The following is a 17,442-nucleotide window of genomic DNA, read 5'->3' on the forward strand; positions in this document are numbered from 1 at the left end:
TCTCCTGCTGAAAAAACATCATGGACTTTTGTGTCACAGGACATGTAGAAATCAAGTTTCTTCCCATTTGATAGGCATTTACAGTATCAGAAAGTTGCTACATAAGTCTTCAGGGAGAGAAAGGTGACCAACAGTTTTACCCAGCTGTGAACCCTATCAGCTATTATTGCCCATGGGTGGAATATTGACACAAATGCCATTTTGATGACCAAATACATTCTGGTTGGATTTTAGTCCCACTTCACAGGAGGAAAGAGAGCCCAATAATGTAAATACTGCTAAGAACCCATAGCCCAGGACCTCATAGCCTCCCCCCACCGAAAGTGGGGGGTGGTGAACCTGCTACTATCACATTGCTAACAGAACAAACCCAGGACCCAAGTGCCCTGTGAAGACCTGTATTTTTCCTGTACATTAGGGCGGCTCTCAGACCTCATAAGAGAAGCTTGTTTTAGCAGTGGTCAGTAGTCAATGCAGAAACTCAAAATCTGTCAAAGTGCTGAGAATAAGTGTGTGTAAAGTTATCAGCCATAAATTTTATATCTATTTTAAGTAATATCCCCTAAAGGCTGTATTTTCCGTTCCACTTTCTGTGGTTTTTTTGTTTGTTTGTTTGTTTGTTTTGTTTTTGTTTTTCGGAGCTGAGGACCGAACCCAGGGCCTTGCGCTTGCTAGGCAAGCGCTCTACCACTGAGCTAAATCCCCAACCCCACTTTCTGTGTTTTTATTTGGGTAGTATTAAACTGTTATTCTTTAAATTTAGATTTTGCTTTCAAATTAAAAATGTTTTTCATACAGTATGTTTTGTTTGTGTTTTTCCTCTCCCCCAACTCCTCCCAGATCTTCCTGCTGCCCTAAATTGTATTCATACATTCCATTCTTCTTCCAGAAATTAAGCAAAACCTTGGCCATTTTATCATGTTTCCACAATTCCCTGACACTAATATTTGCAGTGTATTTCCTTTGGGTTATGTGCTTTTATAAACTTCTTCTTATAGGTTCTTAATGGGTCTGCTTATATATCCATTGATAGTGTATTCTTGATCTTATATTTCAAAACCTGTTGATGTTGGGGTGGGAAACTTACAGTTTTCACTTTACTAATTTTCACTTGTCTTTATAACGCCAATCATTCATATATAATAATTCAACACAATAGGTGAACAAAAGATACCAAATTTTGTTTTCCTTTCTACATTCTAATCAAGTCCAAGCAAAAATCTCACCTTGGTCTAATTTCCTATGGAATTGGTCTATTTCACTTTGCCTGAGAATCACAGGGTGAATCTCTTTTCAGAAAATGAACTAAAGTCTCTGTTAACCTATAACATTTGTGGTGCTAACTTAGCCAATGATCATAAGTAGCACTTAAGAGCCCAAGAACAGAAGTGATAACAGCATGCTGACTGCCCTATCTTTGTGAATACAGTAGTCATTCAAGAATGAAGTATTCTAAACCTAGAGATATGGAAACAGAGGCATCATTACATTACAGAACAGGAGCAAGAACGGACTTGACGCAAGTAAATAACTGATCTAACTTCCTAGGTGTGGGCCACTACCAGGGACTTCAATGCCAATCTGTAGGATCAGTTTAGAAAGAGAAATGCTTATAGGGGAAGCAATGTGAAAGGGATTAATAGCTAAAAGAATAATGAAAGCAAATGTATTTGTTATAACAACAATAATGTCTATACACAAAGGAAGGGTGTACATATTTTCTGTTTTGGAAGAGTTTAGTATTAGCTACATGCTACTTTTTGTTTCTGTGGTATTTATCTCCTCTGTTAAAAAAACCATATAAAATGTAAAATATTCATAATAGCTCTACCAAAGAATTAAAAAAGATTCCAAGTTAAAGAAAAAAGAAAGAGAAAGAGAAATGCTACGGTTGGTAAATCTTGGTCTCACTTGAACTTAAACAGCTACTCTCATTTTCATGATGCTTCAAACTACGTACCAAAATAGGATGTGGTGATAGCCTTGAAAATGATAGGGAACTTTGGTAGCAGAATTGTGATTCTGTATCCTCTTTTGTAATTCAGTACGTTTTTGACTTCAGAAGTACCTTAATTCTAGAAAATCACATAGAATTTTTATACCCCTCAAGGAATTTTTTCAGTTAAGAATATGCCATTGCCTTGATGCCTGTCCAGTCTACCATACTGAAAACTGATCTGCCATTGAAGCGACAAGTGAGAGCCTGGTTGTTTTTCAGATACTTGAGGGGAAAGGGACAGGAGACACTGATGCTTTCTTGCAGCCCAAGAATTTATTAACGGAGGGCATTGGGCCATTTGGAGTTTGTATGGTTGGCCATTACAGTTGCATCCTGGCTGTTAACGACGATGAAGAGGGTCACCTCAGTTGTTGGCCACAGGTGATGTTATTTCAGGAATATAAGGAGACCTCTCTTTGGATTCCTGGTGCCAGGACTTGGGACCAGCATTGTCAGAAAGGTTTTTCCTCGTTTTCTTCTGTACTGGGCGGAGAGATGATATTTTTTAGGATTTCAGCATAGTAAGGGCTAAACACATGCTGGTTGTGATGCATCAGATTAACAAACTTCCAACCCAGTTCTGCCAGCTCTGGCTCAATGAAAAGAAGGCCTCCGGGGAAGTCCAGAAGAGATTCTTGCATGCCTCGAATCAAACAGCACTTCAGAAATAAATGTATCCGTTGTTCTGTCATGGGGGAAAAGAAAGTAGAACTAGGTTTCAGAAGAAATTGACAGCTCACTGTCTTGATCACCAAAGTTTTCTATTTTTTTTCACTGCGGTTGTCTCAACAAGATGGCCCCAGTAGGCTTCTATGTTTAAATGCTTAGTCACCAAGGAGTGGAACCTTTTAATAAGATTAGAAGGATTAGGGGATTGGGCCTTTTTCAAGGAAGTCTGTCACTGGAGAGGGACATTGATATTTTTAAAGTCCACGCGAGACCCCGACTCTTTGTCTTTGCTTGCATATCAGTATGTAGCTTTCAGCTCCTTCTTCAGTACCACTCCTGCCAGCTACCATGTTCCCCACCATAATGCTAATAGACTCTGCCTGTGAGACTGAAAAATGCTTTCTTTTATGAGAATTGCCTTAGTTGTGGTGTCTCATCGCAGCAATAGAACAGTGATCAAGACATTCCTTTGCTCATTTGTATATATTATTTCAGTTCTGTTTGCAGTGAAGACATACCATCAAACACCAAAAGATAATGAATTGTCAAAAAAGATAATATAGGACCTGAGGTATAACTTAATAGCCAAATGCTTGTATAGCATATGCAAGGTATGGAGATTGATCCACAGCACATACCCTCAACAAACACACAGACACATTGGTAAAAATCAGAAAGATAATAATGGCTTGTGGTCATTGGATTATGTCTTTAAGCTATTTTACATATCTATAATTAAGATACTAGTATGAATTTTGCCTAATAAGATTGTCATAAACATCACACCTGCAATGCCAAGAACATACATTAAAGCTGGTATACTAAGTTCAGACCCATATACGTAAGAAGTTAAAAGAAAACTAGCCAGGGCCTGGAGAGATGGCTCAGGGGTTAAAAGCACTGGTTGCTGCTCTTCCAGAGGACCTGAGTTTAATTCCCAGCAACCAAATGGTGGCTCACAACCATCTGTAGTGGGATCCAATACCCTTTTCTGGCATGCAGGTGTACATGCAGATAGAATACTCTTGCATAAAATAAAATATAAAAACTGGCCACGTTTACCATGTCTATTCCACAATATAGTATGTTCTATCCTACATTATAATTCAGTGTTATACCCAACAAAGGGAATAGGAACCTGTAAAGTACCTTAAATCCTGGGTAGGGATGGTTTTCTAACATAGGGTTTTGTAGTGGTTCTATCCTCTCTCTGTGTCTCTCTCTGTGTCTCTCTCTCTGTTTGTGTGTGTGCTCACGCACACATGTGAGCTGTTAATTTATATATTATAATATATATATAATACATATGTATATAACTGTATTTTGATTCTTCAAACTAAGAGTTCTGTTTCAATATTGCATATTGCACTTAAGAAAAGTAAAACTAAAGTGCTTTCCAAATATCAACTTACCTTTTGTTTTTGTTTTGCTTTGTTTTTGTTTTTGTTTTTTAAGTCAGGGATTCTCTGTGTAGCCCTGACTTTCTTGGAGGTATCTCTGTAGACCAAGCTGGTATTGAACTCACTGAGATCTGCCTGCCTATGCCTCTCAAGTGCTGGAATTAAAGGCATGTACCATTGTAAAAATAACTTTTATTTGCCAGATATAATTGTCATCTCTGAGGGTCACTGCTGAATAAGCTCACCTTTCTAACTTTTTCTGAACTCTAGCTGGCTGGTTCAACTCAGCTGCTCTGGTCCAAACTCCTCTCCAAGCTAACTGATTGAATCCGGTTTCTCTCTCAGCCTCTGACTGAATTGCTCTCCTTGGACTCAAACTAACTTGGGCAATTTGTTCTAATTTTCTGGCTCCTTCTCATTCTCTGGTTCATTCTGTCTTCAACTGCAACCTGTATCTGTAAAACTCTCCTGGTAAAAACTCCTCTTCTTCTCCCTTTGTCTGTCTGTCTGTCTGTCTGTCTCTATCTCTCTCTCTCCCCTCCCCTCCCCCCCTCTGCTGTTCTCGTAAGTAGCATCTTTTTCCTGTCTGTTCATATTCACATGTGAGTTGGATCTATTCCACCTCTGACCATTCTGTCAACTCTTTCTCTGGTTCATCACTCTGTCTGCCCTTCAATTAGAGGTCACTTTCAAACATGGCTGCTTCCTTCTACAAACTAACTTTACCTTCTTTGGTTTTGGTTAAAGGTGTGTGCTAAGAGTGTGCCTGCATCACACAGACCTAGACAGTTCTATGACGTGGTCTCTTGGCGGAGCAGCCATATTCCTGGATTAAAATTCCTCTACATACCACAACTTCCTGGCTCCATTTTTAAAGTATTCAGTAAGTCTCAGATCAGAGTCTAACTCCCACCTTGTATGTTATTGCTATTTATTTTTTTTCTTTTTTTCTTTATTAACTTGAATATTTATTTACATTTCGAATGTTATTCCCTTTCCCGGTTTCTGGGCCAACATCCCCCTAACCCCTCCCCCTCCCCTTCTATATGGCTGTTCCCCTCCCCATCCTCCCCCCATTGCCGCCCTCCCCCCATAGACTAGTTCACTGGGGGTTCAGTCTTAGCAGGACCCAGGGCTTCCCCTTCCACTGGTGATCTTACTAGGATATTCATTGCTACCTATGAGGTCAGAGTCCAGGGTCAGTCCATGTATAGTATATAGGTAGTGGCTTAGTCCCTGGAAGCTCTGCTTGCTTGGCATTGTTGTACATATGGGGTCTCGAGCCCCTTCAAGCTCTTCCAGTTCTTTCTCTGATTCCTTCAATGGGGGTCCTATTCTCAGTTCAGTGGTTTGCTGCTGGCATTCGCCTCTGTATTTGCTGTATTCTGGCTGTGTCTCTCAGGAGAGATCTACATCCGGCTCCTGTCGGTCTGCACTTCTTTGCTTCATCCATCTTGTCTAATTGGGTGGCTGTATATGTATGGGCCACATGTGGGGCAGGCTCTGAATGGGTTATTGCTATTTCTTAACACTTTCAGGACTCTTACCGATGATGGTACGAATGCAATTCTCTTTTTTGGCAATGTTTCGGAGTTGTCCTACAAGTGATGCCCTATTTTCACTGCTCAGAGCAGTTAGACCCGTTTCTTTAAGACCTTGATGGATTTCCTGAGATACTTGTTCACTCACACTTAACATAGATTCTTCTGGCCTAGATAGTGAAGACAAAAATATAGTTTCTTTGACATAGGGGCCAAACCCAGAAAGACCTATACTAAAAGTTAGGCAGTCCCAAGGAAATTGTGATTCTCTCACCATCAATAGACAACGTGAATCAATGAGCATGTAAAATACTCCTGTTATTAGCTTTAAGATACAAAATTATTCATATAAATAGTACTATATGCCAACTATATGGAACAATATATATTGGACAAGAGTTTGGTTACATTCCAAGAGGCATTCAATATTCTTTTCAGTAGTGAACATTTAAATGTTGTTGAAAATGTATTCTTAGATATTCTTACTTTACCAAAAACACTGCAAATAAATTAATAACACTAAATTTCTATTTCTCCTTTATACTTTGATATGGAATCTCTGTATGCCATGGGTATAAATAACAAAAATCCACTGTCCTTTGATGAAATATATATGTTCTGCTATAAAACATAGTAATGAATATTTGTAGCAGAGTGACCATCTTATTCTCCTTCTGGGTAGAAAAGATTTTATACTTATCTATGGCAAACCTAAAATATCAACAATATTTTTGCATCTGGCTACAAAAATCCTTTGTGTGAAGAATAATGGAATATCATACTGCCTGTTTATGGCCTAAATGTCATATTATATTTCATTCTAAAAGAAATCTATAAGACATCTGTTGAGACTGCTCACTTGGTAAAGTGCTTGCTGCACAAGCATGAGGGCCTGAGCATAGTTCCACAGTCAGAAGTGAAGGTTTGTGACAGTAATCACGGCACTCAGGTGGTTTACTAGAACTTATAATTCAGGCAGCCTAGCCTAATTAGTCAGCTTCAAGTTCCATTAGAGACTATGTTTCAAAAAAAATAAAGTAGGCAACAAAAGAAAGACCTTTGCAGTTGACCCCTGGCCTTGACATGTGACATGTACACACACTTGCATAGACAAATGACTTTGTATAGACATGTGCACACACGCGCGCGCACACACACACACAGAGAGAGAGAAAGAGAGACAGACAGACAGAGAGAGAGAGAGAGAGACAAAGAGAGACACCAATGAAACATACTTGGAGCTAAATTCTTCTGTTAGAGCCTTTGTTATGCATTTCAATTTATCCACAAATTCTGGCGAGCTGAATAAAACACCACAAGAGAAACTTCTTGCCACAAGTAAAACTGAGGCTAGAATGGTCAAGTGGCGCAATTTGGATTTCATATTCTGCAGTCGTGCTTTATCCATCAGCAGAGTCTGTTTAGGCAAGAAAGAACAGGCTGTTAGGAAAGGAGAGCTATAAGGGGGCTTCTATGAAAACAATAACAAAATAAATGCCTGAACACACATCCATACCTCAGGGAATTCTTCGCTCCCATGGTCCCTGAGAACAAGATTTAGGTACCCTTGGTATAACACTGTTGTAAGACTAGGCGGATCCGGGTCAGGCTTTGGAGATGGAAATGCACTTATTGTGCCAGAAGAGGTGCTCGGAGAGACAGATATACTTGGTAGTGATGTAATAAGCTCTGTGGCGGCTCTAGTCATCCATTTTGTGGTGCAATCAAGGAGATCTATGAAAGAGAAGGGAACACATATGTTTAAACTCCCAGGCATAAAGTTGGAGACTTTAACATTCATTTTCAAAGCTAGAATTGAACTGATGATTTCCTTCCAGAATAGCTTTCATAGTAAAAGAAGGCACTATGGACGCAGCTGGGGGCAAACTCCAAGCCAACCTGTGGACCCTGTTTACCCCAATACAAATCAATATTCCAAGCCAGATCTGCCAACTAGTGCTATACCAGCATGATCAGCATGTAGGTAAAGCAACAACTTTTTTTTTTAAAGATTTATTTATTTTATGTATGTGAGTACACTGTAGCTGTCTTCAGGCACACCAGAAGAGGGCATCAGATCTCATTACAGATGGTTGTGAGGCACCATGTGGTTGCTGGGATTTGAACTCAGGACCTCCAGAAGAGCAGTCAGTGCTCTTAACCTCTAAGCCATCTCTCCAGCCCTCAACAACTTTTTTTCCCATCTTTATTAACTTGGGTATTTCTTATTTACATTTCAATTGTTATTCCCCTTCCCGGTTTCCAGGCCAACATCCCCCTAACCCCTCCCCCTCCCCTTCTATATGGCTGTTCCCCTCCCCATCCTCCCCCCATTATCTCCCTCTCCACAACAATCACATTCACTGGGGGTTCAGTCTTGGCAGGACCAAGGGCTTCCCCTTCCACTGGTGCCCTTACTAGGCTATTCATTGCTACCTACGTAGTTGGAGCCCAGGGTCAGTCCATGTATAGTCTTTGGGTAGTGGCTTAGTCCCTGGAAGCTCTGGTTGTTGGCATTGTTGTTCATATGGGGTCTTAAGCCCCTTTAAGCTCTTTCAGTCCTTTCTAAGATTCCTTCAACGGGGGTCCCGTTCTCAGTTCAGTGGTTTAATGATGGCATTTGCCTATGTATTTGCCATATTCCGGCTGTGTTTCTTGGGAGAGATCTACATCCAGTTCCTGTCAGCCTACACTTCTTTGCTTCATCCAACTTATCTAGCCATGAGGGGCAGGCTCTGAATGGGTGTTCCTTCTGCCTCTGTTCTAAACTTTGCCTCCCTATTCCCTGCCAAGGGTATTCTTGTTCCCCCTTTAAAGAAGGAGTGAAACATCCACATTTTGGTCATCCTTGAGTTTCATGTGTTCTGTGCATCTAGGGTAATTTGAACATTTGGGCTAATAGCCACTTATCAATGAGTGCATACCATGTGTGTTTTTCTGTGATTGGGTTACCTCACTCAGGATGGTATTTTCCAGTTCCGACCATTTGCCTATGAATTTCATAAAGTCATTGTTTTTGATAGCTGAGTAATATTCCATTGTGTAGATATACCACATTTTCTGTATCCATTCCTCTGTTGAAGGGCATCTGGCTTCTTTCCAGCTTCTGGCTATTATAAATAAGGCTGCTATGAACATAGTGGAGCACGTGTCTTTGTTATATGTTGGGGCATCTTTTGGGTATATGCCCAAGAGAGGTATAGCTGGGTCCTCAGGTAGTTCAATGTCCAATTTTCTGAGGAACCTCCAGGCTGATTTCCAGAATGGTTGTACCAGTCTGCAATCCCACCAACAATGGAGGAGTCCTCAACAACTTTCTAATAGGGTGTGAGGCCTACTCCAGAGGAGGGAGTTCACATGTGGCTTTGTAGACCTGGCAAAGACTTATGAGTAAGGAACTCATAGTTCCTAAGGATGAACTTTTCCTTCATTTTTCTAAATAGAAATGCTGTCAACTTACCTCTAAGTATTTATGTTTATAAGCACAAATATGTGTTCTTTGTAGCCTTGATCAGAGAAAGTTCTTTTTGCCACAAACAGCAATTAGTTCAAAGATTGTGGTTTCTCAAAGTTGTAAGGGTAAGTAACTGTTGCCCACTCTGCTCTAAACAGAGCATCTATCACACCCCCTTCAAAGCTCAAGAAATGTCATAGAAAAGGTGGCAGAAAGAGTGCAAAAGTGGGATGACAGAGAGAAAGGCAATGGTCTGTTATATTCTGGACATGGCATGGTTATTGCAATTGTGTTCTCAAAGCAGGTGAGATAGTTAGGCTGCACTGAGTCTGCATAAAATTGGATCTGTCAAAACCCAATCATGGGGAGGGGGAGGGCTCATGGGGCTGCACTGTCCTTCAGGAACTACTTCGATGGCTACTGGAGGGGGAGAGTCATTCAATGATCTACCAAGTGAGATGTTCCTACTCCAGTGGATGGACTCAGGTGGTCATAAAACAAAAAGACAGAAAAGTAAGAGGGGATTCTTTAAAAGGGAAATTGTGGTAGTGGGAGGGCACAAGAAAGGTTGGGCTTGAGACTAATCAGATTGCACCATGTGTATGTATGGAATTATCAAAGAATAAATTTAATTTTTTAAAAAAGTGATTTGAATAGGCCTTTCTGTCTTGGAAAATTTTGCTTCTCTTAACCCTTGATCCAAGAAGTAAACTTTCTATTCAAAATAGAAAAACACTGTAAAAATATTTGAAGCCAATTTCCACCTCTAGTTAAATTTCAAACACACCAGGCTGCTTGTCAAGGAGTTCTTGGAATTTAGCTCGTTCATATTGTATAGAATGTTCCTGTAAATATGGTCGAATGTTCTTGATAGTATAGTTCACCATGTCCATTTTCATCAGGCCTAGAACTTGGAAGATACCCCTGTCACAGACAAATACAGAACAGTTAGTTTGAAAGGAAATCTAGTGTTCAAGAGTGTAGCTCAAGGAAAGAATAATAAAATCCCAGTATTGAGAATAGGAAAAGGGCTGGAAAGTACTGATTTCAGTCAATAATAGATAGTATGTGATCCAAAAAAATTCAGTTGCCTTGAGTAGGGGCCTGATAGGCAAGGTTTTGTGAGGGCTTCAGTTTTACAAATAAGTGGATTCTAATAGAAAATGATGTGAGGCTAAGAATTTAATGTTGCTCTATTTGACCATGTAATGTTCTTTACCATGTTATAACGTCTCCCGAATACTCTCACCAAATGCAGTCACTCAGTATTCAATGCTCCATCCTCCAGAACTGTAAGAAATAAATCTATGCTTTTTTAGAAATTACAGAAAATTGAGTATTTTGCCTGAGCACAACATAATAGACTAAGGGAAAAGAGTAATATTGAAAATTAGGACTGCTGATCCACTAAATAACTGAAAATGTGGGAAATGGGCAAAATCTAAAGGTTTGGAGAAACAGGCTAGAAAAAAGATTTGTTAATGAGACTGGGGTATTAAGGATGGCTTGGGTGATGGCTAAGAAGGAAAGAATATCTGCAATATGTTTGATGTTCCTAGGCATTTACTAAAATATTCATTATCAAAATGTTGGCAGAAATAGGTACTAAGGGACATTACAAAGAAGTTTCAAAAGAAAATAAGAAGTCTTACAGGAAAACAGAAAGGAACTAGCAAAAGCTTTGAATTGTGTACATGTTCAAAGTGCTTTACAGAAGGTAAGTTTTGAGAGCAATGCCCTAAGACATTAGAGAAGTGAAATTTCTCAGCATGATACTGAAGGAGTTACCTGGCTACTTTTAGTCACATGCAGAAATACATGAAAAGAAAAAAAAATAACTTAAAGATGAGGTTCATAATTGAAACATAAGAAGGGTAGACTAACTTGAAAAAGTAAAGCCTGACAATGTATATAGTAAAAAGCCAGTAAGATCCAACCAAATATACCCAAGTAATTCCTTTTCTAACGAGATGAGTATGGATAGAAGGAAACTCTATGCTGGTCATACAGCAGTGGGAAATATACCCTCCAGTGAATTTCAAAGACCTTCAAGGCAAGTAAGAATCTTTATTGTAAGATTACAGAGATGTACTAACTGGATGTCACCATTTGCTTGCCAAGAATACTACAGGCTCTGCTCTCTGAGTTTCAGTATAGTTGTCCTTCAGTCAACATAACCACTATAGGGCAAACAAGCTGAAGTGTATCTTAGGCTGGACAATTATTCTACTGAAAAATCTGGAAAACACAATGGTAAGCCTTAGTAATGCCCTGGTGGTACTAATTGTGCAAGTATTCAGAATACATGAGCTACGAAGCAATTAACAGTCTCTGGCAGCCTAGTCAGAAATCTGCCATGGAGGTATTATATCTAGGCACATGGCAATGCCCAGTGGAGTTGCTGGGCAGCCTCCAAGACTTCAGTACTATAGAATTTCCCTGGGCAGAATGATACAAGTCAGAGACTCAAATTCATAACTATTTCTTAGAAGAATGAGCCCAATAAAACTATTGGGCTGACATTGCCCTGACAAAAACTATTCAAACATCACTTCTATAAAAAAACTCTTTATGAAACAGACTAAGACATAAATCAATGCACCATTCAGGGACCAAAGGCTAAAGGGCGAGTTGGAAGCAGAGACACATAGTCTGACATTTCAACAACCATTCTAGAGCTCTTTGCACTGTGGCTAGTGGCTACATTTGGAAAAGGGTAGTCACTAGAAGGAAAAACCAGCACTAACAATTATCTATAAGAGGTTGAAGTATGAGTGATTAATTTCCAATTCATAAACAATATCATTTTTTCTTTTCTATTTGTTTTAGCTGCGAAACATTGAGAGTCTTCATTTCTGTTTCAGCAGAGTTTAGACTGGGAGAAATAGAAGAACACTTGAGTTGGGATGGACAGAAATCTGTAGAATTAGTGCTACACTTAAATGCTTTAAGAGCATTTCATAAAATGTATGGCCTCCAAATGACCATTTACATGGCATCAAAAGAAACTGGAGACACTGCCCTTCCCAACTAAAAAGAAAGGGAGTAAAAAAGTGTTAGTTAGTAGTGCTTCTCAGCCTGGGACATAGAATATGTTTTACATATTATGCTAATATGGAGACTCACAGCTGGTCAAAATGTTAAAATAAGTGATTGTTGAGTGCCCACATATAAAGAAGACATATATGACACAGCTGCCATTGCCCAGCAGGCATTATAGAAGAGAGGATGGAAAGATTGTTAGAGCCAAAGGATGAAGAGGAGTGTTTGAGAATGCAATCCTCTAAATCTGGCAAGGTCCCTGCCACCCAGAACATGTAGCAGTTGCAGACCCCTGGACATATACTGAATAAAATCAGAACCAAACTTCAGAAGAGGAGTAATTGGGAAGAAAAAGTGGATCAGCAGGATTGAAATAGGGATAATAGTATTCACTGTATATAGTAAGAAACTCAAAAATATTACACAAGAGTGGCTGGAGAGACTGCTCAGTTGTTAACGGTACTTGCTGCTCTTACAGAGAACTAGAGTCATTCCCAATAGTCACACATGGTGGGTCAGAAACATCAAGAATTCCAGTTCCAGAAGATCCAACACTGTCTATTGGACACAGCAAGTACTAGGCATATACATTGTGCACATACATACATTTTGGCAGGCAAGATGTTCATAAACGTAAAATAATATAATTTTAAATAAATTGTTAAAATTTAAAAAGTAAAGGTAGAAAATAGAAGTGAAAAACTGTTAGCCTTCAGCATAATACAGAGGTGTATTACAATATTTGTCTCAATTTTTTTCATAGTACATAATAACATAGATTTGAGAAGAGTATGGTATAGTTTGAAAATAGGTTGCTATCCAAAAACTAGCAAACTTCAAGCCCAACTGTGAGATACTGAGAGGGTAGAAAGCTTAATACAATTATGGAGTTTATAAATGAAACCTTTAGACCATCACCCAGACTACACAAGTATGGCGGGCTAGAAACTACCATTATTGAATAGAAGTGATTTCACAAAAACAGAAAAACTTAGTGTCTCTGTCTCTCTCTATCTCTGTCTCTTTGTCTCTCTGTGTCTGTCTCTGACTGTCTGTCTCTGTCTCTCTGTCTGTCTTTCTCTGTGTGTGTGTCTGTGCTCTGTCTATCTCTCCTCTCCCTCTCTTCTCTCCCCCTTCCTTCCCTCCCCTCTCCCTCTCCTTTCATCCTGTGATATTCTTTATCACCTTGAGATTCTACCAGAAACAATGCTTTCATTGGACGCAGCCCCTTAGTCTCAACCTTGGACTTTGAGGATGAGAGCCAAAATACTTACTTTTCTCTTTATAATTTACTCATACTGAGATATCACATTATTAACAACAAAAGATCCATTAAGAGAGCACGATTCTAGTCTTGCCTCAGTAACTGTACTGGATCTTTTATGCTCTCGAGTTCCTGTACAGCTTCATCTCTAACTGGTGCACACATGAGGGCCATCAAATTGAGGATATAGTTGGAGAGATGAGGAACATCTAGAGCCCCATGCTCTGTTTCTTGTTTGAGGAGATCCAAATCCAGTGCCTCTTCAATCTCATTTCTTAGACGATTCTGACGTGGTAATAGTAGTGACATTAAAATCTGCCCACAAAAGAAAAACCAAAGGAGCCACATTATAGTCAGAATCCTAAACACGCACCCACTGAACAGTACTTGTTTTCTAGGGGGTTCAAGAAAGTAGGTCTCTAAATTTCTTACAGTTATTTCTCTCCATTAAGATCATTATCATTTTAGGCTTCATGGAAATTATAGCAATAGTCATTATTTTCAAGGGAAATGACATGGAAATCATGAATAAAAGTAACACTGGGGCAACAATTATGTATAGTCTACAACAACATATTCAACCTCCACAAAATATGATGCCCTTAACAAAAGGGCAGTTTTAAATTATTTTACTCTAAAGAGCATAAGCAAGATATTCTCTCTTTTTTTGGTCATTTTTGTTTTTCTGATGCAAACTCTCTCTGTAAGCCTGGCTGCCCTGTAACTCAATCTGTAAGACAGGTTGGCCTAGAACTCAGCGATCTGCCTGTGCCTGCCTTGTGTTTGCTGAAATTAAAGGCATGCGGCACTACCACTACCTGGTAAGCAAGTTACTCTTAAATGGTCACTTGAAATAGCTTTTTGACTTAAAATGTAAATCCCTTGTGGCCAATAGTTCTTTTTTGGTGTTTCTGGAACGCTTAAAACACAGTAAAAATTGAGTAAAAATATGCTTTATTGAATGACGCATTATGTTTTTAAAATAGTACTCTAACCCTCAAACTATATTTCATATGAAGAAATAGGAGTCAATACACCCCATATCTGTTTATAAAGTAAGCTACTTAGAACATTAATGATATGAACATTAATAGTCCAAGGTATAAGGTGGTCAGGGGACTTTACATCAACAGAGAGAAAGCCGACTACTCACCTGTTTTATGTTTTTTATAAGTTCAAGAGCACAAGAAAAATCAGGAGGAGTACGAGACAGTTGATCTTTCAAGTGGTCCCAAAATGCATTGTACATTGTCTCCACAAACTTGCTTTCCAGACTATTAAGAAAGTTGTGCAAATTGATCTTAGCAATTTAATACAGAATCACAATCCCTCAAACAATATTTAAAACCATGGAAAGACAAACAAACTCGTAGGCCAGAGAGGAGTTATGATTTGAGAAGTACTGAAAAGAATAACTGTCATTAGTCTCAGATGAAGAGCAACAAACATGCTTGAATCCTCTCAGAGCGATACCAGAATGTCTGTGAGTCTCTGTCTCCCTGCCACCCAACCCAATGCCCTGCTTTCTCCTTCTGTCCCTTCCTTCCTCCCAGTATCTCCCTGTGTCTCTCTGTCTATTTCTATTTTCCCCTCTCGATATACATCTGTTTCTGTCCCTCTCTCTACCTCTCAATGTTTTTCTGAGGTTGTGTCTGTCTGCCTCGTCTCTCTCTCTCTGTGTTTCCTCCCTCCCTCCCTCTCTCTCCTCCCCCTCTCTCTCTCCTCCCTCTCTTCCTTCACCCCTCCTCCTCCCTGTTCTTATTCTCTCCTCCCCCTCTCTCTCCTCCCTCTCTTCCTTCACCCCTCCTCGTCCCTGTTCTTATTCTCTCCTCCCCCTCTCTCTCTCCTCCCTCTCTTCCTTCACCCCTCCTCCTCCCTGTTCTTATTCTCTCCTTTCCCTCTCTTTCCCTCCCCCCTTTGGAAGAACCATAAACTAAAACCGGGACTCTGACTTTTGACCATAATTCTGCATCTAGCCTAGATGTGTGACTTCATTTATATTTCTATATGCATAGTATGTGATATTTTTCACCTCAGTATGAAGGGTAGGGAAGGATTTTTTTCCACGTTTATAATGCTGAAGGTTTTCATATACTTTATAGAAGGACTAAATAAAATTTACTATTTTCCCCCTTTCTAACCTGTTCTTTACTTACGCTATTTCTAAAAACCAGGAAGTCTACTTTTTTCCCTGAACTTTTTACAATAACAATGCACAATTTGTTTTTAAATACAAATGATAAAAAAATTTCAAGTTTCTCCCCACCCCCCGCACATCAATAACTTGCATAACTTGTGCACAACGATCATCTATCACTCATCTGACATGTTCCAGAGTTTGGAACTCCACTATCACTACCCCTTTTATCTATCTGGTCAACAAATTCCAGAGAGTCTGTTTCCTAAGTGTCTCTGGAACCCTTCTTAGCCAAACATCATATCACACCTGTACATTTACAATAGTCTGTAAAGCAACCATCTTGCCCCAAAATGTGATTTGTCCTTGCTAAGTCAATGCTTTTCCCAAGATCCGAATCTGTTTGTTCATCATGTCCAGTTCATCTAATATCTTTCAAGAACTTGATAACAGAAGCCAGATGCAGTATGACACTTTTCTGTCAACACTCCCTAACTTTGAATGCTCCTTTCTTGTAACACCTTGCTCTGAAGCAGTAATAATCCCTTCCGAGTGAGTAGTAATTATTTTCTACCTTTCTATGCCCTTGAAGAGACGTTTCTCCTTAAGATAGTACTTTTCAAAAAATATCACCTAAAATGTACCAAGTCATTCTCTTGAGATTCAACTCAAATGGTATGACTTCAAGACAATCTTCTCTGATAGTATTCCATGCAAGTCCATACTCATGAAGAACTCCACTCGCCAGCTGTGTAATTATTTACCCCTCTGCACAACAGCATATGGACTATTTATCCTACAGGAACCTCTCAATGGCAAAGAGAGCATCTTACCTGTAATGCCCTCAGCATTCAACATTCTACATCCCATCTAATAAGTACTCAATAAATGTTTGTTAACGAACGGCAATGGTGTTTCCATTAAGTACTGTTAACTCTAATTAGTATCATTCCTAATCCCCAAAGTAAAATTAGAAAAAAATAAATATAACTCAGATTCTAGGGGCTATGAACTGAACTAAGATCCTAGGATACATGTGTTTTGGTGAAAACTCCAGTCATGAAAGATGTGCTTCCCATGTGTCATTATTAGCAACAAGCAAAATATATGCAACACACAAGAGAATCACAAGAACCAAGATGGTGCTTTAGTAACAGAATCCCTAAAGTGGCAAAATAAAGGAGGCATTCAAGGTGGGAAATTTTTAAAGCTATGAAATAACATTTTTAACTCTTCATACTTACTTACAATGTGTGTGTACATGTACACACATACAAAGTGTCACAGAATCTGTCACAGAATCTGTTTGGTGGCAAGAGGATAAATTATATAAATTGGTTCCTTCCACCATGTGGGATCAAATCGGTCAACAGCAAGCACCTTTACCTTCTAAGCCATTTTCTAACCCACATTTAAATGCTAATGATCCATTAGAAACATTCAATTCATACTGAAAGACTCCTTTATGTACTTCAATATCAAAATAATACAATTGAATTGAATCAATATAATTATGAAGAACTTCAATAAGGCTCATTTTTCCTATTAAATCAGAATATATAAATCAGAAACTTCTTACTCATGACAAATGGCAATATCATTATTAGAAAATTTATTTGTGGGGTTAGAGAGATGGTGGTTACGAGCACAGGCAGCTCATCTCCAGAGCCAGGACTTGAATCCCACAACCACATGGCAGCTCACGACTATCTATGACTCTAGCCCTAGGGTATGCAATGTCCTTTTCTGGTCCTGTTGAGCACCGCATGCATGTGGTGCACAGACATATATGGAGACAATACACCCACACCCAGAAGATGAAATCAAAATTGGAAAAAGAAAAGTTGTTTATCTGCACCAACTTATTTTACAGAAAATTTGGACTACCATCTAGCAGCTCTACCCTTCAAGTTTATCTGCAAAGATCTGAAATTCT

At 39.2% G+C, this 17,442-nt stretch overlaps 1 protein-coding gene across 3 annotated transcripts in view; it reads right to left on the reverse strand.

Moving 5' to 3' along the window:
* Positions 1 to 2,253: 2,253 nt before the first annotated feature.
* Tcp11x2 (t-complex 11 family, X-linked 2) overlaps positions 2,254 to 17,442 on the reverse strand; it is a 548,041-nt gene continuing 532,852 nt past the window's right edge. For 2 of the 3 annotated variants that reach the window (XM_039100256.1, XM_008773460.3), the window contains 7 exons: positions 14,523 to 14,643; positions 13,464 to 13,684; positions 9,851 to 9,987; positions 7,126 to 7,343; positions 6,845 to 7,026; positions 5,616 to 5,779; positions 2,254 to 2,684 (listed from right to left, as the gene is read on the reverse strand). In XM_039100256.1, the coding sequence (XP_038956184.1) occupies positions 2,452 to 2,684; positions 5,616 to 5,779; positions 6,845 to 7,026; positions 7,126 to 7,343; positions 9,851 to 9,987; positions 13,464 to 13,684; positions 14,523 to 14,618 (1,251 nt within the window). In that variant the 5' untranslated portion in view covers positions 14,619 to 14,643 and the 3' untranslated portion in view covers positions 2,254 to 2,451. Of the gene's footprint in view, positions 2,685 to 5,615; positions 5,780 to 6,844; positions 7,027 to 7,125; positions 7,344 to 9,850; positions 9,988 to 13,379; positions 13,685 to 14,522; positions 14,644 to 17,442 lie in introns of those variants that run through there. The other variant, XM_039100257.1, reaches the window with a different exon arrangement.

This window comes from Rattus norvegicus, chromosome X, assembly GCF_036323735.1.
Source record: "Rattus norvegicus strain BN/NHsdMcwi chromosome X, GRCr8, whole genome shotgun sequence".
In the NCBI taxonomy this organism is placed as follows: domain Eukaryota; kingdom Metazoa; phylum Chordata; class Mammalia; order Rodentia; family Muridae; genus Rattus; species Rattus norvegicus.